Source organism: Eulemur rufifrons, chromosome 9 (assembly GCF_041146395.1).
Source record: "Eulemur rufifrons isolate Redbay chromosome 9, OSU_ERuf_1, whole genome shotgun sequence".
NCBI classification, from domain to species: domain Eukaryota; kingdom Metazoa; phylum Chordata; class Mammalia; order Primates; family Lemuridae; genus Eulemur; species Eulemur rufifrons.
In genome coordinates, this window is record NC_090991.1 from 51,082,018 (window position 1) to 51,108,489 (window position 26,472).

Sequence of the window (26,472 nt, forward strand, 5' to 3'; positions counted from 1 at the left end):
CCTACCCGCCACGCACCCCCTGTGGGGAAAAAAAAAAAAAAGAACAGCTCTCTCCCAGAATCCCATGTATGGAATGATGGGAAAACAGAGACTCTTAGAAAAATGTCCTGTTCCTGGCTGCCCTCTCTCTACTGCTGTGGTTCCAGCTGGCCACAGAGTGATTTTGCTTTTGCAGTGTTGGCAGAAGGAGTTAACAGGCACAATCCCCATCTGGCTCCTGGTACCTTTCCCTGTGTGTCGACTACCTCATCCAGCCCCTGCTGGGATGGGGTGTCATGGGGACCTCGAGCTGTAGTCGTAAACAGGGCCTGGGCAGCCTGAGTCAGACAGTGGCCTTGGGCAGGAGTGAATTTTACCTCTCAGGATCCCATTTCAGTTGGCTGCCAAAGACCAAATGTCACTGCATTGCAAGGCCACTTCCAGTGTCACTGTCTGTGTCTGACCCTTTGGGGCTGGCTCGGCTTTGAAAGGCAGGGGCAGGAGAGACTTGGCAGCGCAGCCTGTGGCATCAGTACGGGTGCTGCCTGGGGAGGAATCGGGTGGGGTTTCTGAGTAACGTTGGTGGCAGGGAGGCAGAACCTGGGCCTCCTGGCTGGTCCTCTGGACACAGCTTCTTTTATTGTTTCTTGACAGGTCTTCTATGGGTCATTTCTCCTGGACTTCTGCCTGGCTCCTCTTGAAGAGGCTTGTTGCAGGCCCCCAAAAGAACTGCCCTAGTCAGCAGGTTAGTGCTTTCTCTAAGAGGAGTCACCTGACACCAAACCAGATTACTCAGTGTCACTCTTTACCCAAACACGCCCTGGCCTGAGATCGTTAAAGTTGTGTTGGCTGCCAAGATGGAAGGGTGAGGGTCAGGGCTTGTGTGGGGCAGGTGGGGTGGGGAGGAGGTAGGGCTGATCTTCATTTTCAGATAACTAGCCTACTTTTGTCAGCCTCGTTGTCAGATTGGATTGCCCATCCTTGTGGACATCTGCCTAGGTGCTGTTGGGCACTGCCCTCAACCACATGAGGGGCTCGGGGGGTCTGTGGGCACGTGTGTGCTGGCGAGTGTGGCGTGCCTTTCCCAGCACGTGGAAAGAGATGGGCTCCTCCCCCTAGTGGCAAAGTGGACATTCTCCCTGCTGCTGTCCCGGCTGCCCCCTGATAATTCAAGTTATATCTAGCTTCCAGTTGACCTTAAGGCTAAACCTTAACCCTAACTTTAAGAAATGCCAATAAACCAAGGCTTTCCCTGTCTGTTGGAAGTCAGCAATTAACAGAGTACATGTAGAACAAAACACAGTGTGTCTTTGTTTCTATTATTTTATTATTATTATTATCATTATTTTTTGAGACAGAGTCTCCCTTTGTTGCCCAGGCTAGAGTGCCGTGGCGTCAGCCTAGCTCACAGCAACCTCAAACTCCTGGGCTCAAGCAATCCTTCTGCCTCAGCCTCCCGAATAGCTGGGACTACAGGCATGCGCCACCATCCTCGGCTAATTTTTTTCTATATATTTTTAGTTGTCCATATAATTTCTTTCTATTTTTAGTAGAAACAGCGTCTCGCTCTTGCTCAGGCTGGCCTCGAGCTCCTGAGCTCAAGTGATCCTCCCTCCTCAGCCTCCCATAGTGCTAGGATTACAGGCGTGAGCTACCACACCCGGCCTCACAGTGTGTCTTTGAAAATGAAGGTTAAGAGAAGAAAATTTGGGTCAGGCGCGGTGGCTCATGCCTGTGATCCCAGCACTCTGGGAGGCTGAGGAGGGAGGATCACTTGAGCTCAGGAGTTTGAGGCCAGCCTGAGCAAGAGCGAGACCCTGTTTCTACTGAAAATAGAAAAATTAGCCAGGCGTGATGGCACATGCCTGCAGTCCCAGCTACAGGCAGTAGGATCGCTTGAACCCAGGAGTTTGAGGTTGCTGTGAGCTATGATGATACCACTGCACTTTAGCCTGGGCAACAGAGTGAGACTCTGTCTCAAAAAACAAAAACAAAGAGAAGAAAGTTTTCACCCTCCATAATCCCCTCCATGGCCCTCTCCTTCCTGGCCTCAGAGAGTAGAATTCATCCCAGGCTGACCGCTTGGGGGAAGCTCTGCTACTGACAGGACTGGCCTGGGTGCCAATGGTAAGGGGGCCCAGTTCTTTTCCACGTAACCACTCTGTTATTTAGATGATGTTGTGTTTCACAGTAGCCGCCTGTCCTAGCAACCTGGGTTTAGATGATTTCTTTCTTCTTTTCTCCTCAGATGCTGTGACTGTGACAGACTCATTAGGGTTTGTACATGTTGGGGAGGAGCCTTCCTTTTGGGGGTGACCACATTCATCTGGGCATGCCTGCAGTACTCTGGGCTCATGGACCTGAAGGAGAAGCATCTGGTAGGCCATATTCTGTTCACCCTTATGGGTATTGTCTGTGTGTCTCTGTTGGACCCTCCCTGTGTTGCCTGGGAGGTTCTTCGTTGGGGGCTTTAAGCCAAACATGGGAGAGGAGGTGTGGCTCTGAGGCTTGGGTATGTGACTGTGACCTCCTCTGAGAAGGTAATATTGCTCAGCTGGAAAGTACAGACTCAGGAAGCTTTGAATAAACGATGAAGGTGGATGAGTTAACACAACTGCATGGGCACAGGGTTTCTGGTTTGGGTTGGCTCCGAGCCAGTCTTCCACTTCTTGCCCAGGGGTGTGTAATTTAGTTTGTTTGGTCTTTGCTAGAGCTAAGCTGGGCCATGTCGAGTACTATTGGGCACCCTCTCTGTGGTTAGGGAAGAGCTTCCCAGTGAGGCTCCAGACACAGTTGCCTGATCAGCTGGTGGTGAGCAGCCTGCGGCCCACGCCGGCTGTAAGATCAGCTTTCTCTCAGCCTGATCTGGCCCAGCCTCCGTGTATACCGTCTTGGGATGGAAGTAATTTTGTCAATCACAATACTCCTTTCCTATGACAAAAGACTGCCCTAAAGGAAGTCCTTTGTCTCTTGCCTGGCTTCTGTCACACCCTTCTAATAGATCTCTCTGTCTGTGCTCACCAGCCTCTATATGGCTGACACAAGACTGGTCAGTGGCTCCATGCCACCTACTAAACCTTTAGTGTGTGTGAAGCCCTCCATCATCCTGCTCCTGCCGTGGATCAGGCATCCTGAGCCTCCTGCCCTGACTCTAGCACTAGTAAATTTGAATGCTTCAGAGTTTGGGGGCACACACTGTGTTTAGGCTGTTACCTCTAGAATGCTCCCCACTCTTTTCCCTGGCAAACTACTTCTGCTCTTTCTTCAAGACTGGTTTAGGCATCATTTTCTCCAGATAAGTCCTCCTTCCCCTCCAGAGGTCCTTCCTTTCAGCATTTATAGTACTTCCACCATTGTACTCACTACTCTGTTTAAATAATTCATCTCTTCTACTTTTTATCTCAATATCCCTAGCTCCCAGCACAGAGCCTGGCACGTAGCAAAGGCTTAGTAAATATTTATGAACTTGAATTTCTGGACAGTGATCTTCCTGCCAAAGAGATCTTGGGGAGGTCTGGAGAGAGAGCTATGGGTCCACTCCCTGGACCTCTGGTGGCACCTGGCTGACTGCTGCCTATTCAGCTCCAGGCTTCCTGTGCCTCTGGACCAGCTGTGCAACAGATTTCTGGACTTGAACTTGAAGCAGGTGCATTCAGCCTCCTGTTCACAGCCACATTTTGCTGCTTTGCAGGTGTCCACCCTAGCAGTGATCGGCACAGAGGGAAAGCTACACCTGCCTCTCTCCCAGCCTGGGTGGAAGGCTATTGAGTATAGCCACGAGTGCCATGCACTGCTCAGTTTCAGGGAGCATGCCCCCAGAGGCTCTGATGTTGTGCAATGTGGTGGCCTGCCTCGGTGAGGCTGAGTGCCCTCAAAAGAGAGGATGATATTGTCCTCTGGTTCCATCCAGAACCACTGAACACTAGTGCCTAGTGTGTTGGGGTAACAAAGTTCCGTGATCGAGGGGGCTGACTTCTCTCTTGAACCTGAGGGAGAAAACTTGAGAACTCTCGGGCCATTTTTCCTGGAGGATTTGTCTTTGTCCTCCTCCTCTGTCTGAATAGATGAGTCCCGGACTAGAAAGCATCATCACCATCGTCATCAGCCACACTGTGGAATGCTGACTTTGGGCTGGTAGAGCCTAGGCACTGGGAAGGCAGCCCCTGGCTTGGAGAGGCGTATGGTGTAGCAGAGGAATGGGTATTCAAGCTGTTGAGTAGAAGGATCTAATGGGGTTTTTACCTGAGGTAATTTGAGAGTTGTATAAATAGGCTTCTAAAGATGATCCCTGTGGCCCAGGACAGCCAGAAGATGTCGCGGAAGAGTGGGATTGGGAGGAGTGAGCATGGTGGTAATTGATGGTAAGATGGTCTGTTGTCCCCTGGCTTAGCCCAGGAGCAGATTGGCTCTTGCTGGATGAGTCTTTGCTCCCCCGCTCCCTTCTCTACCAGTTCTCAGTCTCTCCGTCAAGCCTTTCCTCCCCGTCTTCGGCCCACGGTGGACATGCTGGAGCACTGCTGGTCCGGGTTCGTGCTGCATAGATCCAGGGCTCCCCTCTCCAGTCACTGATGTGGGCAGTGTAGGAGGGGGATGTTATGGGGAGAGGGCTACACTGAGGGCCCTGCACAACACCTGGGTTAGCGCCTACCTACTGTCCTTGCTAGGGCCTGTCATACAGAAGGGACAGTGTTTGCTGGCTTGTGGTTCCCACCGGAGCAGTGCCTCTGAGAGCAGGAGACAGGGACAGAAAGGAGTTTTTTTCCTCTGAACATCCTCACAGTGGCTGGCAGGGAAGCCGACCCTGCCCTCGGCCTTTCCTGCTCCCCATGGAGACTTCCTGCCCTTAACCTCTGGACTGCCCGGCCCCTCCTTTCTGTTCTCACTCTGGCTCCTCTGTTTGGGGGCCTCACAGGGCGCTAGTGAAGGGGGAGGGGAGAGGCTGCTTGGGCTGCTGAGGCTCGTTCTTCCCTTCCCTACAGCTCTAGATGGTGTCGTCTAGGAAACGGATGGCCCTGGAGAAACATGCTCAGGCTCCAGCTTGTGCTTTCCAGCTAGGGGACCTGTTAGGCTGTTTCGTCTCCCTCGGGGTTTGTAGCACCATCCTGAGGATGGCCACAGGCAGAGAAGTGTCCCTTCCACTCCCGATGCCTTAGCCCCTCCTTCACCCAGGGTGCCTGTGCTGAGAGCTTCCTGTATGTCAAACTTGGGGTCCCAGAGCAGTGCTTCCGGAGCCACGACATGCTGCAGCTCTGCTTGAAGCTTCAGGGAGTGCTGAGGCAGGAGTCCCAGGTCACTGGCCTCCTCGTTGACTGGGAGACAAGGGGCCTGGATGTCCCCAGGCAGCCTTGCAGTCCCAGCAGTGCTTGGGCTGGTGTGTCTAACCACAGTGGGAGTTCATCAGCTGCTGGCTGAGCTCTTCACGTACATGGATTAGTGGCTCTTGGGGTCCCCACACCACCTGGCAGGAAGGTGTCAACAACAGGCTCTTCCTTCTCCCACTGGATTCGTCCTTCCTCCAGCTTCCTGGCCTCTGGTCTGCCCTCCTAGAAGTCTTCCTCAAGTTTTCTCGGTGGCTGGTCTTTCCCCTCTGCTCAGGATGTGCTGCTATTAATAACCCACAAGGCCCCTCTCCTCTCCTTCCTGTACTCTAACTTTGGAAAGAGCTATTGTTGGCCAGGCTCCATGCTGGTGAGTCTCTGAGTGATTTGGGGGGGCTCTCGTGGATGATGGGCTCACCCACACTGGGGCTCCTAACCTGGCCTAGTGATTGGGGACAAAGGACAGGCAGCCTGAAAAGTACCCCAGGGTGCTCCTCGATACAGGCAATTGCCGCCAGGGCTCTGGGCTGAGGGCAGTTTCTCCTCCGTCTGTCCATCCATCCGTCTGTGCATCTGTCGGTAACCTGGCTGCACACCGCCCCTCGGCTCACCCTGCAGTGTCTTCCTCTGAGGAGCAGGCCAAGCTCCTGGACATCTGGCAGAGCATCAGACAAACTTTCTCCTCTCAACCCTCCTCTCCCTCCCTCCTTCTCTCTCCCTCCCGCCCTTCCAGCTCTGCTGCCTCCTCCTCTTCCCTCCCTGGGTCGGCAGCGTGACTGGAAATAGGCTGAATTAATCAGCAGATTGAAGCTCCGCTCTGCTGCGCCTGAGTCTCCGCAGCACCCGGCTCCTCGCTCGCACGCTCTCCAGCTCTCTGCCCTCCTTTTTTCTCTTCTCTGATTCTCTCTCTCTCTCTCTCTCTCTCTCTTTTCTTTGCCTCTCTCTCCCCACCCCCCTTTGAGGGTGGTGTTGGAACTTACGGTAGCTGACCCGTTGGCCCAGGCTCTGGCTCATGCTCTTTAAGCAGGCAGAGCTATGGATGCCCCATCAGGGCAAACGAAACAAAGTGAGTATGCTGGTGTGGCTTTTGCATTTCTCTTAAACATGCTGTGTTCCCTGCATTGTGCGGGAATCTTTGGGTTAGCGGTTGCCATGAGAGTCCGGAAGACAGTGCAGCACCGGAGGCTGCCTGAATGAGCGTGAGGTAGCCAAGACCTTGCGAGGAGACTGGGAACAAGAGCTAGCAAGCCAGTGTGTCTGGGGAGCTGCCAGCCAGTCGCCCGAGTCACCCAGAGCAGGACTGGCTCCAGGCCTCCCAGGGGGCATCCTGCCAAGGCATGCTAGGACTCAGGTCTCCATGCACAGGTGACAGAAGCTCGGGGCCTGCATGCCAACTTCCTCTGGGCCAGTGAGGGGACTTTTTTTGCTAGACCACATGGGTAACTGAGACAGAGCCACCAGGGCTGGGATGATTTCTTCTTAAGTCCTGGTGACTGCAGGAGGTAGGGGAGAAGCTGGATAAAAGTGCTTGAGTCACTGTGAGCCCGGAAGAGTGAGGAAGAGGAGGAAGCATCTCTGCTTGTGGCTCTGATTTTCCTGGCTGCAGAGTCTGCCTGTGTCTGTCCAAACTCAGGAGACTACACAGTGGCCAAATCTCTGCTTCAGTGATGCAGGCATTGTGTGGTGTTCAGTTTTGTGTCCCCTCCCCCCCATATTGACCAAGAAAGCTATGACAATGGGGACTTAGGGAAGGGGCCAGGCTCCAGCCCGTTCTAATTAGTGGTTATTTGCTGTTGTCAAGGCCTAAGGTCAAGGTCTAAACTCATAACCTGGCTACCTGAGCCTTGGGGAACTTGATTCTGTTGCTCCTGAAACAGCTGGAGTAGGAAGGAAAACAGCCGCTGTGCCCTGTGCCGAGAGAACTGAGCTCTGAAAGGGCAGGGGCTGGGGCGTGGGGGCTTCTGGCTCTGGGTCACCTGAGAAACTGGACCAAAGTGAGCGCAGGAGAGCTCAGGTGTGTCGGCTCTCGAAAGGCTCCTTAGACTCTCCAGATGCTCAGCTTTGGACCTTGAGAGCTGGTCCTGTTCAGTGGCAGATTCCTTGTGCTTCTGATCTGATTTGACAGATAGAGTTCTTTCACCATCCTGTCATTCCCGCAAATCCCCGCACCCTGCCAGCGCCCCGCTTTGATGACAGAACAGAGAGCAAGCCCAGCTCATCATGGGCATTTGCTGCCAGCCTCTCTTGAGTCCTTAGAGCCGAGTTATTCTCTCCTCTTACTCCGGTTGAGCCTGAGCAGTGAAAACAGTGGAATGGGGTTGCTTCTGCCTGAAAAGCCTCAGTGTAATTTGAGAGGCAGGTCCTCCCCCCCTCCCCTCTGGTGTGGAGACCTTGCTCCTTGCCTGGCAGGGGGGTGAGGTGGGAGTTCTCAGCATCTGGGAAGCTGGGAGAATCTCTTGTTACCTTTGGCTACTTCAGGCCAGGTCAGATTCTTCCTCACCATTCTTGGTCTCAGTAGGCAAGAAAGTGGCCCTCAGATTGAGTGTGTCAACTTGGGTTCTTATTTCTCAGATAATTAGAAACACAGCTTTTCCCTTGCTACAGCCCGGCTACTGGTGCCCAGGCACACTGGGTACCAGCCTAGCTCCATGCTTTGGGAAGGGCTGGCAGAGCCTACTCACCCACCAGCCCATTCTGAATTTCCCTCAGAAAGTATAAAGATCTTCCACCAAGTTCCTGAGCTTTGGCTCTTCTGTCGTGTGGGGAAAGCTGAGGCGCAATGAGAGAAAACAGAGACTGGGCCCCTAACTCGGGCCCCCCTGCTGGGGTGGGATGAGGGGAACAGCCTTGACAGTTGGATAAGCTCAGATGAAGGCTGCAGAGAGCAGGCCGGTCCGGAAGGCCGTGTCCTCACCGCAGGGCTGGCCTGTGCGGGCAGGCGCTTCCTTCAGGCGGCATGTAATTACGGAATGGCTTATTTTCCTCTGCTGTGCCATCTTTAATTGCCAGTCTGGAGTTGGTGCCCCTGGCCAGACACAACATGCGGGGGCAGATGTACGCAGACAGGACTGCAGGCGCCCTGCCCTGGGAGCATCTGCCACCCTCCGGCCCTACCTCCCACACCTGGAGAGGAGCGGAGTGCAGCTTCTAGGTACCTGGGGGCAGACAGCGGATGATGGCTGGGTGGGGTGATGAGGTCTGGGGCTCAGAGCTGCCTGGAATGAGGCAGCAGGTGTCGGGACAACCACTGTGCAGCCCATGGGAATCAATGAGTGTCCATGGTCTACAGTCCTGGCTAGAGGAGCGTACCTCCCTGGCTGCTCCTGCTAGCCTTTTTTCTGCCCTCCTGAGCGTGGTCCTCATTCCAGGTGTAACAGCTTGCCAGGTAATCCTGCAGCCCGACCTTCCTTTCTTTCTCCCTCTGGTTCCCGTCTCTTGGGTGAGCAGCCTTCCCCCTCTGTAGGCCAGCTCCTCTGCCTCCAGTGTGTTTGCTCACTTCAGCATGTCTGGAGGCCTGGCCCGGGCACGTCCATCCTGGGAACACTCACAGCCCGTGCTGTGGATGCGAGGAAGCTTGGAGGGCCGAGCCTGAGGGAGAAGGGGCAGTGGTGAGGGGGAGGCGCTGGGGGCCCGGGCTCCTCACCCCACCTACGTGCAGCCACTGTGCCTCCTATTCTTCCTTGGGTGGGAGGAACGGGTATCAATCATCTGGCCCAGCTCCCTAGACAGAGGCTTGTGGTATCTTCTTCCTGTTTATCTTCCTCTCTTATAACCCTCCCTGAAGCTTTCTTTCCTTCCATGTCAGGAACTCAAAAAGACAGGGTACAAACCTTAGTGTTACCTGGCATTCATTTGTCCTGGATCATGGCCTCCCGGGGAGGCCCCAGGATCCTTGCTGAAGGGAGGTGGGAGCTTTGGAGTACAGTATTTACCCATGCTGGGGTGCGGGCCCCTGCCTGGAGGGCCATTTCTTCCTGAGCTGAAATAACCAGTTTATCCCCTCTGAGGAGAAGCAGCTCTTATCTTCTAAATCTCCCAAAGCCACTGTGGAGAGCGAGGATTAGGTGAGGTTTAGGCGTAGCTGCTGGGAAGTCTTGGGGCCGCCCCGCATGCTGAGGAGGTTGGCAGCAGCAGGCCACATTTGGGGCTCCACTCAGGCACCCCCCACCATGCCAGGCGGTGGGGGAATGGGCCCTTCAGGCCCAGCAGCCTGTAGTCGTGGGATGTGTGTCCTGCAAAGGCCGAGGCTAAGTCGCCGAGGAGGGGCCTGTGTGTGGAGACAGGGAGGGAAGAGGAGTCCAGCATGTCAGGGGCACAGCCCATGCAGGACCTTGGGGAGGCGGAGCTGTGGGCCATGGGAGCAGGAAGGGAGGGCAGTGAGTCATGCCAGCTAGGGCGTCGCCGGCACATGGCACTTGGTCAGGACTCCTCAGGAGATAACCCCAATCCCTTTCTTGGTGCCTCAGGTCTAGGGATCCGCTCCTCTTGCTCAGGAGCTTTTCCTGATGGAAGCTCACAGTGATGCTCTTCAGATGCCCCGAGGAGTGACCCACGCCTCCTTCAGGCACTGTCTGGCGGGGCTATGCTTTGTCCCAGGGCTCCAGGGCCGGGGGACTGTGCATCAGACTAGCCTGGGATCTGCTTCACCTCCAGAAGTTTTGATCCTGTAGGTTTGGCATGGGGTCTATACATACACATTTTTAAAAGCTCCAGATGTTTCTGGTACAGATTTTGGGTTGACAATTCCAGAGTAAGGTGAATCCCTGATTAAGCTGGTGAATGCTTCGGCGGTGTCGTTCCTGTTGCTGCTTCCTTGGGATTAGTGAAGCTCCTTGCGCATTCACTTATGCATTCATTCATTCATTCATTCAGCAAATATTCACTAAGCCTGTGTGTGCTGGGCACTGTCTTAGCAGTTGGATGGGGGGGTGGGGTGGAGAGGGAAGAATTAGGTACCTGTTTTCAAGGAACGTGCAGTCTAGTGGGAGAGCCAGACATGTAAATCTATGATTACGATTCCGTAACATGTGGCTGCGAGCCAAGTTGCCCAGGCTGCATCGGAATACAAACCTCCCCCTGAAGGGCAGCCCTGGGTTTCGGGAAAACGTCCCAGAGGAGGTGGTGTTTGAGTTGAGTCTTGAAGGAGAAGCGAGAGTTGTGTAGGGTGGGGCGTGCGTTCTTGGCTAGGAAATACATCAAGGTATTTGAACGTGAGCTGGAGGAGCTCTGCGTGCGGAAGGGCTAGCAGGGAAGGAGGCTGAGAGGTTGGTGGGCCCTAAAGGGCCTTCCAGAGCACGCACAGGAGTCTGGACTTGATTTTAAAGGTAAAGGGGTCAGTGGGTCAGGCGTGCACTTATTCTGGCTGTGGTGTTGCAGTGGGTTTGGAAAAGGCAGAGACTAGGGGGTGGAGTCAGGGTGAGCGTAAGGCCAGAGTCTGGAATATTTCAGAGGCTACTGGATGAGATGGTAACTATGGGAGGAGAGGTGACTCTGTCACCGAGGGCCAGGGGGTGAGTCTGGGCTTTGGGGGCATGTTGACTCCTAGGTCCCTGGGAAGCAGCTGTGAAACTGTTCAGGAGATGGGTCTATATTCGGGGTAGTGATCAGGCTCGAGGTAAAACTGAGGAGTTGTAAGCTTATTGGTGGGGGGGGTGAAGCTTTGAGTGTGGATGAGGCCCCGGCAACGTACAAAACTTGGCAAGATCTCCTAGGACGGACTGTGGGGTAGACGGAGAGAAAGAACAGCCAGAGCCAGAGAAGGAGAAAGCAGGAGAGAAGCCCAGGAATGGCGGGTCTCAGCAAGGGGATGCTGCCAGGGGGTTGCCTAAGGTAATGTGGTCAGTCCCTGTGTCGTCTGGGACCACCCTGTCCATGCGACGCTCCACCATCCTTGGTGAGACGAGAATGTGGTGTAGCTGCCGCATGGTCCTGCCCTGGGAACAGCTGTCTTCTTTCTGACATTATGTCTTTCTGAATATTTCAGTGTTATGATATCCTCTCTCATGAAATGGTGGTGATAGAAGATGGCAGGGTTTTTTTCTTAATGTCTTTCTTAGAACGATGAAAAACTAGCATCTCTATGTTAGTTTCCTTCTCCTGATTAAAAAAAAAAAACCCATATATATATATGGATTTTTTTTTTTTTCTTTTTCTGGTCCACACATAACCTAAAAGACTGGCCCCTGAGATAAATTGGGAGGTCGTGTGAGTAGGGCAGGGAACCCCCATGGCAGTGGGCTGAGAGCTGAGTGGAAGGCAAGTTGGGGAACACTGACTATAGGAAGATGTGGTTTTTGTTTGTTTTTGTTTCGTTTTTTAACTTGGCCATGCGTGCACTTGATTGCTTTGTAATTTGGTGGCAATGTGGATGTGGTTATACCCTGAGGGGCAAGAGCTGGTGGAGGACCCAGGAGGAAGGCAGGGCCTGGGGAGAGGCCGGGCCCAACCTGTGATGGACAGGCCCATCTTGGCAGTGACCTGGGGCCCCCAGGGAGCCGCTGAGCACCTCCTGCTTACCTGCAGGGCGAGCCCCCCGTGGCCCTGGGCCTGTCCACCAGGAAGGCCCTCAGCATCCTGAAGGAGCAGCTGGAGGCGGTGCTGGAAGGACGCCTCAAAGAGCGGAAGAAGCGTCTGACGTGGAAGGTGAAGCTTCTGCATGGGGCAGCCAGGGCCCTGCTGATGGCAGAGACACGTGGGAGGCCCCTCCTCAGGGCTCTGACATGCCCTGTCAGCCCGGGTGGTGTGACCCAACCGAGACATCATGAAAAATCAAAAAGAAGTTGGGGTCTCCTCTCAGAGTATGTCCTGACTCCACTCGCTGCAGGAGCCCAACGGTCAGGACCCCAGTGAGGTCAAAGGGAGGGGACCAAGGCAGCCACCGGCCGGTGGTGACGGCCAGATTCCAGTGGGCTGGGGCTCTCACTCCCCGCCCCCCGTCCCTCCCCAGGAGGTGTGGAGAAGCAGCTTCCTACACCACAGTAACCGCTGCTCCTGTTTCCACTGGCCCGGGGCCTCGCTCATGCTGCTGGCCGTGCTGCTGCTGCTGGGCTGCTACGGGGGCCAGCCGGCCGGGAGGTAAGCAGCCCCCAGCTGCTCCCCGGCCTCTCCAGCCGTCCTCATCCTGCCTCCAAGGCCTGAGAAGGGCTGCTGCCCCCAAGCTGCTCCCACAGTAGGCTCCTGGGTGGTATAAGAATCTCCTCATGGCCGGGCGCGGTGGCTCACGCCTGTAATCCTAGCACTCTGGGAGGCCGAGGCGGGTGGATTGCTCAAGGTCAGGAGTTCGAGACCAGCCTGAGCGAGACCCCGTCTCTACTAAAAATAGAAAGACATTATATGGACACCTAAAAATCTATATAGAAAAAATTAGCCGGGCATAGTGGCGCATGCCTGTAGTCCCAGCTTACTCGGGAGGCTGAGGCAGTAGGATCGCTTGAGCCCAGGAGTTTGAGGTTGCTGTGAGCTAAGCTGACGCCACGGCACTCACTCTAGCCTGGGCAACAGAGTGAGACTCTGTCTCAACAAAAAAAAAAAAAAAAAAAAAAAAAAAAAAAAAGAATCTCCTCAGTTCCTTAACTGGGGCTAGAGGCCACCAGCTCTCAGAATGAGGCTGTCTTTTTAGAAGGGACTGGGATAGGAAGGTGGGGGGTCTCGGGCCCTGCGGGCTGGCTGGGTGGAGAGCCCCTCTCCCCATTAGTACACCCTCTTGCCACCAGCCTCGGGGTGGAGCTGGTGAACGCCTCTGCGTTGTTCCTCTTGCTGCTTCTCAACCTTGTCCTCATCGGGCGGCAAGATCGGCTCAAGCGTCGGGAGGTCGAGCGGAGGCTCCGAGGGATCATTGACCAAATCCAAGGTGAGGCCAAGGGCAGGCCTGTGGGGGGTGGGGAGTGGGGAAAGATGCCTTGTGCATGTCACAGCCCCAATGGCTCCCCTCTTGTGCTCAGCACAGAGGGGGCACTTGTCACTAGGAGAGTTAGAAGGATGCCCGCCTGCACCATCCAGGGCACCCAGGCAGAGAGCTGGGCAGGCAGGAAGGCTGATGGCACACGGGCTCACGGGCTGGCTCATGTGGGGAGACCAACAGAGAAGACCCACTCTTCTGTCAGGAGGACAGTCTGTCTTGCCTGGTGTACTCTGCAGGGGGAGGTGGGAAGGTGGACAGGTGACCCGAGGAGTCTGAGGTGCCTGCAGGAATTGGGGTGGGGCAGGGGGCCAGGAACCCAAGATGGAGCAGACCAGTTCCAAAGGGGAAGGGAATTGCTCAGAGTCAGATTTCTGCTCATCTTTCTGTTCAGCCTGTGTTTATGAAGCCGGGCTATGGATTAAGGGTTACTTAGGCTCTTTTGAGAGACTGGCTCTTGCTTTCCAGGGGCACGTGGTGTTGTGAGGGAAGCAGCCTCTGCTCATGAGACCTTTCTCTAGCAGTGCTGGGCCGTGGACATTGAGATGCTATGTGAGAGTCTGTTCACTCATTCTGAAATGGTTCATCGCAACCGTGTGCCAGGCACGGGGAGTGCAGCGGTGACCGAGAATGATGGGCTGTGCCCTCTGGAGCTTAGTCTCTTGCTTAAGAACCATCAGTGGCTCCCTCTTGCTCATAGAAGCTATCCACACGCCAGCGTGGCTTCTCAGAAACTCTGCCACAGGCTCCGACCTTCCTGAGCAGCTTGTCCTCATCCTCATGTACACTGACCTTCCTCTGTGCCTTTGGCCCCCTGTTCCCCACCTGGGAAGCTTCTCCTTAACTTGTTTCCAACTGACAAAGTCTCACCTGTTCTTCAAGGCCCATCCCAAATGCTTCCTCTCCCAGGAAGCTGTCTCTGATGGCCCCAGCAGATGGGTTTGCTCCCTCTTCTTACTCTGTCAGCACTGAGAGCTTTGTTAACACCCTTAGCATGTGTTTGGAGTTATCTGCCCATGTGTCTCATCTCCTCCACCAAGTGGTAGCTCCTTGAGGGCAGGGACTGTGTTGTCTCCACCTTGTACCCCCTGATAGGCCCTTAGCAATGTTTGTGACATGATTTTGAAAGGGATGGAGGTACAGAGAATAGGAGCTTCACGTGCCCAGAGGATGTGGAGGTGCCCAGGCTGGAGTGGCTGGGCAGGGCCTTCTAGGGGAGGTGGCTTGGGTGAGGGGGGTGTTGGAACCAGTGGAGCGGGTTGATGCAGGTTTTCTAGGAGAGGAAGCTAAGCAGGCAGGTGTGTGCTGGGTCTGCCTGGGGTGCAGAGTGTGGGTGAGAAGGTTGTTTCCCTTTTCCTATTCTCATCAGATGCCCTCAGGGATGGCAAGGAGATCAAGTGGCCGAGCGCCATGTATCCAGACCTCCACATGCCCTTTGCACCGTCCTGGTCCCTGCACTGGGCCTACAGAGATGGACACCTGGTCAACCTGCCAGTTAGCCTGTTGGTAGAAGGAGACATCATAGCTCTGAGGCCTGGCCAGGAATCATTCGCTTCTCTGAGGGGGATCAAGGTAGCCCGAGGCTTTCTCCTTCCCTGGAGATGCTATGGGAGCATCCACAGGCAGCGGTGGGGGGTCCTGGAGCTTCATGCTGAAGCTGCCTGGCCAGCTCACAGGCTTCTTGGCAGAGGCTCTTAGAGCAGAGCTGCAACGGCATTTTTCATGCTAAGAGTCCAGTGCCGCAGGCCCCACCCCAGTGGACTCTGGCTAACTGGTGGGTCCTAACCCCAGGAGATGTCTCTACTTAGCTGGATGGTCTGGGAAGTGTGGCCTCCCACAGGCACTGCTCATTGCCCTCCCCCCACCGCTGGCAGGATGATGAGCACATTGTCTTGGAGCCGGGAGACCTCTTCCCCCCTTTCTCCCCACCCCCTTCGCCCCGGGGAGAAGTGAAGAAAGGGCCACAGAACCCCCAGCAGCACCGGCTCTTCCGAGTCCTTGAGACCCCTGTGATTGACAACATCAGGTAGGGGTGCCACCCTGCCTCCTCCTGTCCTCTCCCTGGTGCCTCCCTGGAGGGGGGGGATGGGGTTGCCCAGGAAGGAGCCTCATTCATCAGAGGTCCCCTTGAGAGTAGGCATCTCCTTGGCTCCTCTCCCAGCCCCTGGTGAGAATTTTTAGACCGGGTGGTGCCCTCTCCCATTTGAACTCTGAGGGGGCAGCTCTGGAGGCAGCCACAGGCCCCTCTCCCCAGGCACCAGGTGGCCAGGGCTGGGGCAGAATACGGATTGCAGGACTCCAGGTGCTCAGTGAAGCACCGTCCAACTGAGGGGCCCAGAATCCCCCCAGGTGTGGGTTTCTGGCCTGTCTGCTGAGCGAGGCTGAGGGTCGGCTCTTTCTGCAGATGGTGCCTGGACATGGCCCTGTCCCGCCCAGTCACTGCCCTGGACAACGAGAGGTTCACAGTGCAGTCAGTGATGCTGCACTACGCCGTGCCCGTGGTCCTGGTGCGTGAGGCAGGGCCGTGCGGGGCAGGGGAGAGGGCCAGATGTGGGGGACCCAGGGCCACACTCAGGTGAGCATGTGGGTGAAGCAGAGGGTCCCAGAGTGAGCCAGTCCATGTGAGAGGCAAAGGAAAGGGAGCTCTAGCACCTGGTCCCTCTTGAGGGCAGAGGTCAAGGCTGCCTCTCCTGTTCCCATCAGGCCGGCTTCCTTGTCACCAATGCCCTGCGCTTCATGTTCAGTGCCCCTGGGATCACTTCCTGGCAGTACACCCTGCTCCAGCTGCAGGCAAGCACTGCCCTTTCCTTTCTGTTGTGCTTTTCTCCGTCTCATGGGGCTGGGTCCCCTCATGGTGCCCTGACTGTCCATCCCTCTCTGCGGCCCAGAGGTCCCCTCAGGCTGCAGCTTAAGAATGCCTCCTTCCCTTCCTGCCCCCTGGACAGCTGTCCTTTCCTGCCCAGGGAATGGCCACAGGGCCAGGGGGCAGCCCTTTCCCCCCACCCGAGGCCTGGAGCTCTCGGGAGTCTCCACGTGGTCCCTTCTTTCCCAGGTGAATGGTGTCTTGCCCATCCTCCCCCTACTCTTCCCAGTCCTTTGGGTTCTGGCAACCGCCTGTGGAGAGGCCCGAGTCCTGGCCCAGATGAGCAAAGCCTCGCCCAGCTCCCTGGTAGGTGGTTCCAAGGCGTCTGGGAGAAGTGGCAGGAACATTAAGAGGGAGCTGGCTGTGCCAGAGGACAGGGCAGAAGTCCAGCCTCACCTTGGGCTCAGCATGCTGGTAGGCCCTGGGCAGCTCTCCAAGGGTTCCAGCCCTCCCCGTTCCAGAATAGTCTCCAGGCCAGGTCCTGGGTGTGGGTGAACATCCATCCGGGCTCTCACCAGACAGGAAGTCAGGACTGCCCAGTGCCCTTCACCAAAGGGGTTGGGGGCCTCGCTGGGGTGGGGGCCCCTGCCCTGCGAGCTTGGAGGTCTGTGTAAAGATGGTTTTTCCTCACTGAGGCCTGGACCCTCTTTCTCTGTGCAGCTGGCCAAGTTCTCAGAGGACACGCTCAGCAGCTATACAGAAGCTGTCTCCTCCCAGGTACACTGACCCAGGATGGATTCTGCCCCAGGCCCTGGAACCATACCCCTGGGCTCCCACATGCCCTTTCTGGAACTGGGACTCTTTTGGTTATGACCTTCAAGCCTCCGACTGGGCTTCTGGAGCCCCCATGTCTACCTGTTGCATATGAACATAACCCAGGCCTATTCCCGTAACGCGTCGGTGTCCTGTCCCAGACAGATACCTCTGCACCCCAACTTCCTGGCGCTCCCCTGGACTTTTCCCACTTTTTGCCCTATAGGCCATCTCCAGGGAAATAAGGCTGAGCCCCAGATGGCCTTGCAGACTTTCTCTCTCCTACTAGGAAATGTTACGCTGCATTTGGGGCCACTTCCTAAGGGTGATCCAGGGGACGTCGCCAACTCTGAGCCACAGTTCCAGCCTGCTGCACAGCTTGGGCTCTGTAACGGTGAGGGTGGCCCCTGTGGGGAGGAGGCATCCTGTCTCCCCAAGCCTGCTGTCTGCCCAGGTCTGGCTTGTCCATCTGCCACTTGGGTGGCCCCTGGGCAGGTTGGGCTAATGCTAAGCCCCCTTTCCAATCCCACCCTCTCTCCCTGCAGGTCCTGTGCTGTGTAGACAAACAGGGGATCCTCTCCTGGCCAAACCCCAGCCCAGAGACTGTGCTGTTCTTCAGTGGGAAGGTGGAGCCCCCTCACAGCAGCCACGAGGACCTAACGGATGACCTGTCCACCCGCTCCTTCTGCCATCCCGAGGTAGAGGAGGAGGTATGGCCGGCTCCCATGGGCCCAACTCTGGGCCAGGCTGTTTAGCCTTGGAGCCTGGCCAGGGAGGGTGAGGTTTAGGAGGGAGAAGGCGGGTTCAGGCACCCTTAGGATCTGCCTCTGAGCAGGTAAGGTGAAGCCACAGGACCAGGCAATGAGGGGACCTAGAACCGCCCGCCGTCCTGATGCCTGGAGCCCCTGGGCCCCAGTGCTAGATCTGTGCTCCTTATTCTCCCCAGCCCCGTGAACGAGATGCCCTCCTGGCTGGCTCCCTGAGCAACACCCTACACCTTTCCAATGAGCAGGAGCGTGGTGACTGGCCTGGCGATGGTCCCAAGGCCCCCGAGCCCTATTCTCACCACAAGGGGCATGGCCGCAGCAAACACCCCTCTGGCTCCAATGTGAGCTTCAGCAGGGACACTGAGGGCGGGGAAGAAGAGCCCAGCAAGGTGAGAGGAGAGGGGCAGAGTGCAGCAATCCCCTCTTCAGTGACAAGCCCTCCTGGCTCTCCCCTGCCAAACAAAGAGCACAGAAGTCCCCACCCTCCATCCCAGAGCCCCCAGACTTTGCCAGCTGGACCCCACCTTCCAGTTCCCACTAATGGTCCCTGGTCTCCTGAGTAGAACCTTCTAAACACAAGGCTGTTGGCTCCCTCTTATATATGTTCCCTGGCAGAAAAAGATCTCTTATTATTTCCTCCTTGGTCTGGCCATCCCTCTTTTTCTGTCCTGGCTGTGTCATTGGGCATAGATCCTCGAAGCAGACAGGAGCCCAAGAAGGACAGGAAGAGGATTTGGGGAGGGGTGGGAGAGTGGCAGCGGGCACTTTCTCCTGGGAAGGGTGCACCCTTCAGGGGCAGGAGCCCTCCCCTAACCTTGGGAGGCTGCATCCCCCACACCCGGCCTGGTCTAAGGCTCCCCTTCCCCCACACGTTTCCTCCAGCCCCAGCCTGGGATGGAGGGCGACCCCTACGAGGCGGAGGACTTTGTGTGCGACTATCACCTGGAGATGCTGAGCCTGTCCCAGGACCAGCAGAACCCCTCCTGCATTCAGTTTGATGACTCCAACTGGCAGCTGCACCTCACCTCCCTCAAGCCCCTGGGCCTCAACGTGCTGCTGAACTTGTGTAACGCCAGTGTCACCGAGCGCCTGTGTCGGTTCTCAGACCACCTGTGCAACATCGCCCTGCAGGAGAGCCATAGTGCCGTGCTGCCTGTGCACGTGCCCTGGGGGCTCTGCGAGCTTGCCCGCCTCATTGGTAAGGCCCCTGCGGTAGGGCGTGGCCAGCTGGGGTGGCCGCTGGCCTCATAGAAGAGGGCCAGCACTGACTCCTAACAGGGCCTAAAGGACCCAGCATGGCATTCGCTTGTCATGAGCACCGTCTGCTCCCTTAGCTTCTGATGGTCCCCTTTAATCAGACACCGCTATGTGTGACAGAGCTTCCTGATTGGAGAGAGAACTGATTGTTGGGATGAAAAGGTGGAATGAAACAGCCAGACTGGCTGGATTCTGTCTGAGCCCGGGGAGGGGGAGGTGGTGTGAGCTTCTTCCCAGAGGCCCTCAGTTCCTGTCCCTTGCCCTGTAGGCTTCACTCCTGGGGCCAAGGAGCTCTTCAAGCAGGAGAACCACCTGGCACTGTACCGTCTCCCCAGCGCTGAGATGGTGAAGGAGACCTCGCTGGGGCGACTCTCCTGTGTCACCAAGCGGCGTCCTCCCCTCAGCCACATGATCAGCCTCTTCATCAAGGATACCACCACCAGTGAGCCCCACATGTCCTGGCCAGTGTCAGGCCTGACCTTCCCAAGCTTGGCAGGGGAGCTCTGCCCTGCCCTGTCCTTTCCTCCTAGGGAGGACTAGGCAGATGGACAGTAGACTGCTTCCTGAGTCTTCCAGTGTGGCAGGGATTGGACTTGGGGACCAGGGATGGGGTGGTGGTGGCCGAAGGATGGGAAGTACAGTGTCTGCATTAGAAGCCCAGGGCTGTTCCCTAGAGACTTGCTATCATGAGGCCCTAGGAGGTCCCTCCTCCGTCAGGGGCCCCCTAGCACCCCTCCCCAGGATGGCAATGTGCTGCCTGTTAGGTCAGAGTGAGGGGCGGGGGTTAGTCTGGGACACTCATGGTTTGACCTTTTTCTTTACTGCCCACTCCCTGCCCCAGGCACAGAACAGATGCTGTCCCATGGCACGGCCGACGTGGTCTTGGAGGCCTGCACAGACTTCTGGGATGGAGCTGACATCTACCCTCTCTCAGGTTCCGACAGGTGAGCGAGGAAGCGCTTGCCAGCGGCATGAGCAGTGAGCAGTCAGCTGGTCTGCCTGTCCTCACAGGCATAGGTGCTCCCGGGACCACTCACCTCACTTCTTCCCACTTCCCTGGCAGAAAGAAAGTGCTGGATTTCTACCAGCGAGCCTGCCTGTCTGGTTATTGCTCTGCCTTCGCCTACAAGCCCATGAACTGTGCCCTGTCCTCTCAGCTCAATGGCAAGTGCATTGAGCTGGTACAGCTGCCCGGCCAGAGCAGCATCTTCACTCTGTGTGAGCTGCCCAGCACCGTCCCCATCAAGCAGAACACCCGCCGCAACAGCTGGAGCTCTGACGGTACTTCATGTGTCCATCCAAGTGGGGCCAGAGCTGGGGCTCCCAAGGGCTGGGGTCCCAGGAGCAGGGAAGGCTTCCAGAGGGCCATGGCACCCACTGCAGCAAAGGGTGCGGTGGGCTCACAGCACTGGCCTGGGATGCCAGCCATGGCACTCTGCATCCACTGAGGTGAGGGGTCCCTTAGTTTCCTTGCCCATAAACAAACAGGTGCTCACCCCGCCCTTCTCACAGATTGATTGTGATGCTCAGGTGGGGTAATATACATAAAGTGCTTTCACAGGGAATTGTAAAGCACACAAATTTGTAGAGCATTAACTTTATTAGCATCAGACACCAGACCAGGTCACAAACCCTGCTGGAACGGAGGGACCCAGAAGCTCCACCCCCACCTCCTACCCCCTGCCAAACATGCACACTTACAAGGTCTTTTAAACCCAAGAGACCATGATTGAAGCAGTTGCCGAGGGCAGGGCCAGTCCCCTAGCTCTGGAGCAGGGCTGGGCAGGAGCTGTGGCCATGCTCTGTCTGGCTCCTCAGGATGCCACCTGACTGATGAGTACCTTTCATTGTCTTTTCTCCTCCTGTGTCTGTTGGCTCCTTTGTGTGTCTTGGCTGTGTGGGTGCGTGGCTGTGTGTGGTCCCCTGGGGCCTGCGTGCTCATTGATTTGGGTGTGGCATCTGTGTGTGTGTGGCCCTGGGCTGCCTCCTGGAATCTGCTTGTTCCTGGGTATCCTGACTGGGACCCGGGTGTCCTGGCCGGGCTTTGTGCCTTGTGCCTGCCTGAAGAAGGGATCGGGGAGGTGCTGGAGAAGGAAGACTGCATGCAGGCCCTCAGCGGCCAGATCTTCATGGGCATGGTGTCCTCCCAGTACCAGGCCCGGCTGGACATCGTGCGCCTCATTGACGGGCTGGTCAATGCCTGCATCCGCTTCGTCTACTTCTCTTTGGAGGACGAGCTCAAAAGCAAGGTGGAGAGAGCCACCCCCTCTGCCACACTGACCCTTTTTCCAGGGGCTTTTGGGCCCTTCTGTTCATTGCCGTTACCTTTCATAGGTGTTTGCAGAAAAGATGGGCCTGGAGACAGGCTGGAACTGCCACATCTCCCTCACGCCCAATGGGGATATGCCTGGCTCCGAGATCCCCCCCTCCAGCCCCAGCCATGCAGGCTCCCTGCATGATGACCTGAATCAGGGTGAGGATGAAGGCTTGGGGTGGGGCAGTGGGGGTGGGAGCAGGAAGAGCCTCCATAGATCCCTCCTGATAAGCACATTCCCTTGGAAAATGATTCTGATGTCTCTGCGGGTAACAGCAAGCAGCAGGGAAGGAGCAAAGACCCGGAGGCAGGAAGTTCTGTACCATCTGTAGGGCAAGGAAGGGCCCCCAGAAGGCTGGCCCCAAGGTGAGGGACAGGCTTTTGTCCCTACAGTGTCCCGAGAAGATGCAGAAGGGCTCCTCCTCATGGAAGAGGAGGGTCACTCAGACCTCATCAGCTTCCAGCCTACGGATAGCGACATCCCTAGCTTCCTGGAGGACTGCAACCGGGTATGAAGGCGGGATATGTCCCATATGTCCCTACAGTGGTCCCTCAGCTGGTCCAGGGGAGGGAAGGGCCGGAGAAGGGGCAGGCAATTGAAGGGGAGGGATCCTGCTCCCATCCTGAGGCCCCTGGCATCTCTGCTTTCTCCAGGCCAAGCTGCCCCGGGGCATCCACCAGGTGCGGCCCCACCTGCAGAACATTGACAACGTGCCCCTGCTGGTGCCCCTCTTCACTGACTGTACCCCTGAGAGTGAGTGCTGCAGCCGCGGGCACTCAGGCAGCCTGGTCCTGGGCACCCTTTGGGCTCTGGAGGGGTGCAGGTTTCCTGTGCAAGGTGTAGAGGAGCCCAGGCTGGGATCAGCTGGGGAATCTTGGGGCTGGTGCCATGGGTGTGCTCATTCTAGAGGGGTCAGAAGTGACAATGTCCATATGATCCCGTTGCTGGGGTGGGGTTGTTCCAAAGAGGGGCCCGCTTCCCATTGCCTCCTGCCCAGCACCCACAAGGGGGCCCTTCCTGCCTGACTCTGTGCCATCCTGTCCTGCCCCTTCAGCCATGTGTGAGATGATAAAGATCATGCAGGAGTATGGGGAGGTGACCTGCTGCCTGGGCAGCTCTGCCAATCTGCGGAATAGCTGCCTCTTCCTCCAGAGCGACATCAGGTCAGGGGGGCACACTAGAGCCTGCGGGCCAGCCTCTACCTCCCAGACCCTGCTGGGCCTGCATGGGGCTGGGGGCGGATCCTATGGCTGATTTTGCCCTGGCTGGACCAAGGCACTGGGGCATGGTGGAAGAGGGACCGGGTGCTGAGTCCTGTGGGGGATGCGGTCTCTGCAGAATGCAGTTGATGGGTATGCTTTCTCCTACCCTGAGCAGCATTGCCCTGGACCCCCTGTACCCATCCCGTTGCTCCTGGGAGACCTTTGGCTACGCCACCAGCACCAGCATGGCCCAGGCCTCGGATGGCCTTTCTCCCCTGCAGCTGTCAGGGCAGCTCAACAGCCTGGCCTGCTCCCTGACCTTTCGCCAAGAGGAGACCATCAGTGTCATCCGGCTCATCGAGCAGGTGGGGGCCTGGCCAGGGGAGGGGGAGGGGAGGGGCTGCAGGGCCTGCTGGGGGAACCTGGGTGGGAGTAGCTGTGCAGGAGCTGCTGCCCCCCACTCAGGCCCCACCCCACCCCCGCTCAGGCCCCGCCCCACTCGGGCCCCACCCTCCGAGCAAAGCTGTCCTGGGCAGTTTAATCTCCTCTGCTCTGTCTTCGAGCGAGTGTCTAGGACATCTGGCTCCCGGATGAAGTTTGCCAGCTGCAGGCCTGAGGGAGACCAGGCAGGCCTAGGCTATAATCTGTCCCTCTTGGTCCCTAGGCTCGGCACGCCACCTATGGCATCCGTAAGTGCTTCCTCTTCCTGCTGCAGTGCCAGCTGACGCTCGTGGTCATCCAGGTGAGGTGTGGCCAGCACAGGCATTACCTCTCCCACCACTCCTTCGCTCGGGGCCAGTTGAGGATCTGAGGAGGGAGGCTAGGGGAACAGCACCACCAAGGGCCCCCTGAGCCTCTGTGAACCTCCTGGTCTTTTCAAGGTGACCCCACTGGCAGAATAGTGTTCCCCCGCAGCCCCAGCTCCTCTTGGGCAGGATGTGGGCATCTGTGTGGGCACAGGGCAAGGTGGCCCTGGGGATCCTAGGGCCTCATTTGCCAGAATCTAACTGTGGTTCTGGGCTTCTTTTCTGGCCTAGTTCCTTTCTTGCCTAGTCCAGCTGCCACCACTCCTAAGCACCACTGACATCCTGTGGCTGTCCTGCTTTTGCTACCCTCTGCTCAGGTGAGAGGCCACACAGCCCCTCTGTGCCCAGGCAGCAGGTCAGGATGTCCCTATTCCTCCCCAAGAGCCCTGGGTTCTGGAGGAACTGCTCAGGGTTCACCTTCTCTGATCCAGGATGCATTGAGGGACCTCCCCTTTGTCGTGTGCCATCCCTCACCAGACCTGACCTAATTCCCACGACTCCCTAAAGGCTCCCACATGAGAATTGCAGGACAAAGGATCACAGTCACCGCCCCTGTGACCCAATCTCTGCTTTTCAGCATTTCTCTGCTGGGGAAACCCCCCCATAGCTCCATCATGTCGATGGCAACAGGAAAAAACCTTCAATCCATTCCCAAGAAGGTAAGCAAAGCAGACCCCATGAGCCTGGGCCTCTCACGGAGGAACTGGAGTGTGTACACAGGGGCTGGGGCTTGGGGGCAGGGGAGAGGGCCTGACCTGGAAGAGCTCTCTGGAGAGATTGGAAGGGAGATTCCATCAGAACTGGAAAGTCAGCACTTGGTTTCTGGTCTTACCCCAGATCAAAGAGGAGGTGGTAGGGACAGAGTGAGAAAGACCCTGGCTGGGGGCACAAGATCCTTATCCCCCAGGCCTGACCATTTACTAAGAACCTGTGGAACATGTGAAAAAGCCAGGGGCGGTGGCAGAGGGGCCATCGGCCACAGGAGTGCCTGGCCTCCCTTCTCCTGCAGACCCAGCACTACTTCCTGCTCTGCTTCCTGCTCAAGTTCAGCCTCACCATCAGCTCCTGCCTCATCTGCTTTGGCTTCACACTGCAGAGCTTCTGCGACAGCTCCCGAACCCGCAACCTCACCAGCTGCTCCTCCATCATGCTGCCCAGGTGGGGCCCATGCCCAGGGATCCGCCTACCCCCCCGGCCCCTCCCCAGCCCACTTCCCTGTGGCCCCAGAGGGGCTGAGCCCACCCCTTGCTTTGGCAGCAACGATGAAAGGGCTCCAGCCTGGTTTGAGGACTTTGCCAACGGGCTCCTGTCAGCTCAGAAGCTCACCGCTGCCCTGATTGTCCTGCACACTGGTGAGGGGCCCCCGAGGCTGATGCTGTTAGGTGGGGACGGCCCCCAAGGGCAGGGGAGGCCTTGGACCGGTGCGAAGTCTGACCCCTTCATCACCCACTTCCCCCAGTCTTCATTTCCATCACCCACGTGCATCGCACCAAGCCCCTGTGGAGAAAGAGCCCCTTGACCAACCTCTGGTGGGCCATGACGGTGCCTGTGGTGTGAGTATCACTTGGTGGAGGGGGTGGCGTGGGGGTGGGGGAGGAGAGGGGCGACCGCAGGGCTAGGATTGCAGGGTGGGATGGGGGCCAGAGGTTTAACTGTGCCCTCCTTGAGCTACCGTGGTAGTGAGGAGAGCAGGGAAGGAAGCAAGAAGACTTGGGGTTCACAGAGGGCTGCCACCTCCTCCCCTAGGCTGCTGGGTCAGGTGGTCCAGACAGCCGTGGACCTGCAGCTGTGGACGCACAGGGACAGCCGCATCCACTTTGCCCTGGAGGATGTGCCCCTGCTGACCTGGCTCCTGGGTTGTCTGTCCCTGGTCCTCGTGGTGGTCACCAATGAGATCGTAAAGCTGCATGAGATTCGGTGAGCTGCCAGCAGGTCACCTCCCTCTGTGCTCAGAGTGTTCTCTAAACTTGTCATCCCCTTGTCAACATCTCCCTGCTCCTCTGGCATCCTGCCCTGGCCCCTCATCTAAGGGTCTTTACCAGCCTGTACTTTAATCTCCTGCCCCACCAGGGTCCGCGTCCGATACCAGAAGCGACAGAAGCTGCAGTTTGAAACCAAGCTGGGCATGAACTCTCCCTTCTGAACCACTGGCTGCGGTGACCATAGTTGCCCTGGTCCCTGGGGCTAAAGCCAGACCCATTTCTGAGTCTGGGGAGTTGGTAACATGAATGTTTGTGGGTTTGCTCTTGCACCCTGTGGCACTGGAAGCCCAGCTCCCAGTGTCAGACCGCGCTGTCTTCCTGACCTCCGGGCTCACTGTGGAGAAGCTGAGCTGGGCAGCCTCCGCCAGTTCCAGCTCTCCCCTGGGCCTCGCCAGGGCCACTCTTGAATGTATGACCTCAGGCGCTTGGTAAGGGGCTCTAGACCCCCTCACCTGTGGGCTGCCCCCCTTCAGGGTCCCCTAACCTAGTGCCCTCTATTCTTGGGTCTGTGGGCACGGCCTTGAAGCCAACCTTTTGTGGACGTGCGATGGCAACGGCCATAGATGTGAACATGTCAAGGCCGGCTGTTGTGGGCAGGGGTGGTGGTGCCATCTCCTGGGGGCAGGGGCCTGGAGGTGGCCCTGAGTGCCCCCCCTCCTGCTGGGGGAGAGTCTCATGCCTGCACCTGAAGATGGAGCAAGGTCCCCACCTTGCCCTGGAGCCTCTTCCTGTGCCTGGCTCGAGCTGGCATGAGTCGGTCTTGGGCAATCCGGCCCAGGTCTCCTCAGCCCCTGCCCCAGTTCTCCTGTGAGCAGTTTCTACTGGTGTATATTTTCTACTGGAAATGAGCCTTTTAGGAATGAATGTAGACTGGTTTGTATTAAAACTTGTAAATGGCTTAAGAAAAACCTGTGGCTGGTCCATGAGGCAGCCACTAAGGGGTCCACCCACTCAAGGCTGCGGCCAGCGAGGGAAGCACCAAAGGCGAGGAGGGGAGGGCCTAGGCCTTCCTCCTCCACATGGGCAAGTGCCCCTTGGATCTGGCTTAGGCGAGACCCCCGAGCTCAGGGGTCCATGTCACAGATGCAAACACACAGCCGAGTTGTATGGAATGACACTTTCATTGGTGTTAGTTGGGGGAAGAGATTAATGGTTACAGGGCTGAGGCCTGGGCCAACCAGGTCAGGCTTCCAGCCCTGAGGTGGGCAGTGGGCACTCCTGCTGTGGTCCGAACTCCCCCCACTGCGCCCTCTCAGGCAGTTAATAGATAGAATAAATTCCATTTATAATATATGCATTTCTCTCTGCTTAAAAAATAACATTTACAATTGAA

General features: G+C 57.0%; 1 protein-coding gene across 5 annotated transcripts; it reads left to right on the plus strand.

Moving 5' to 3' along the window:
• The first annotated feature begins 2,260 nt into the window (after positions 1-2,260).
• Positions 2,261-25,304, plus strand: TMEM94 (transmembrane protein 94). 5 transcript variants are annotated; one of them, XM_069482839.1, is made up of 31 exons: positions 2,261-2,357; positions 11,820-11,939; positions 12,244-12,371; positions 13,010-13,146; positions 14,564-14,766; positions 15,069-15,220; positions 15,599-15,701; positions 15,898-15,984; positions 16,247-16,363; positions 16,718-16,774; positions 17,100-17,204; positions 17,356-17,520; positions 17,757-17,966; positions 18,460-18,775; positions 19,103-19,276; positions 19,676-19,778; positions 19,898-20,115; positions 20,902-21,083; positions 21,169-21,307; positions 21,542-21,657; positions 21,803-21,902; positions 22,204-22,312; positions 22,527-22,716; positions 23,016-23,093; positions 23,389-23,474; positions 23,735-23,816; positions 24,167-24,315; positions 24,415-24,509; positions 24,617-24,710; positions 24,904-25,074; positions 25,228-25,304. In XM_069482839.1, the coding sequence occupies exons 1-31, from the start codon at positions 2,334-2,336 to the stop codon at positions 25,298-25,300; spliced, it is 4,083 nt and encodes a 1,360-aa protein (XP_069338940.1). In that variant the 5' UTR covers positions 2,261-2,333; the 3' UTR covers positions 25,301-25,304. The 5 variants fall into 5 exon arrangements, with proteins under 5 accessions (XP_069338940.1, XP_069338944.1, XP_069338945.1 ...); XM_069482843.1 differs by having other exon boundaries at positions 17,356-17,508; XM_069482844.1 differs by having other exon boundaries at positions 17,356-17,508; positions 17,757-17,918.
• The last annotated feature ends 1,168 nt before the right edge of the window (positions 25,305-26,472 follow it).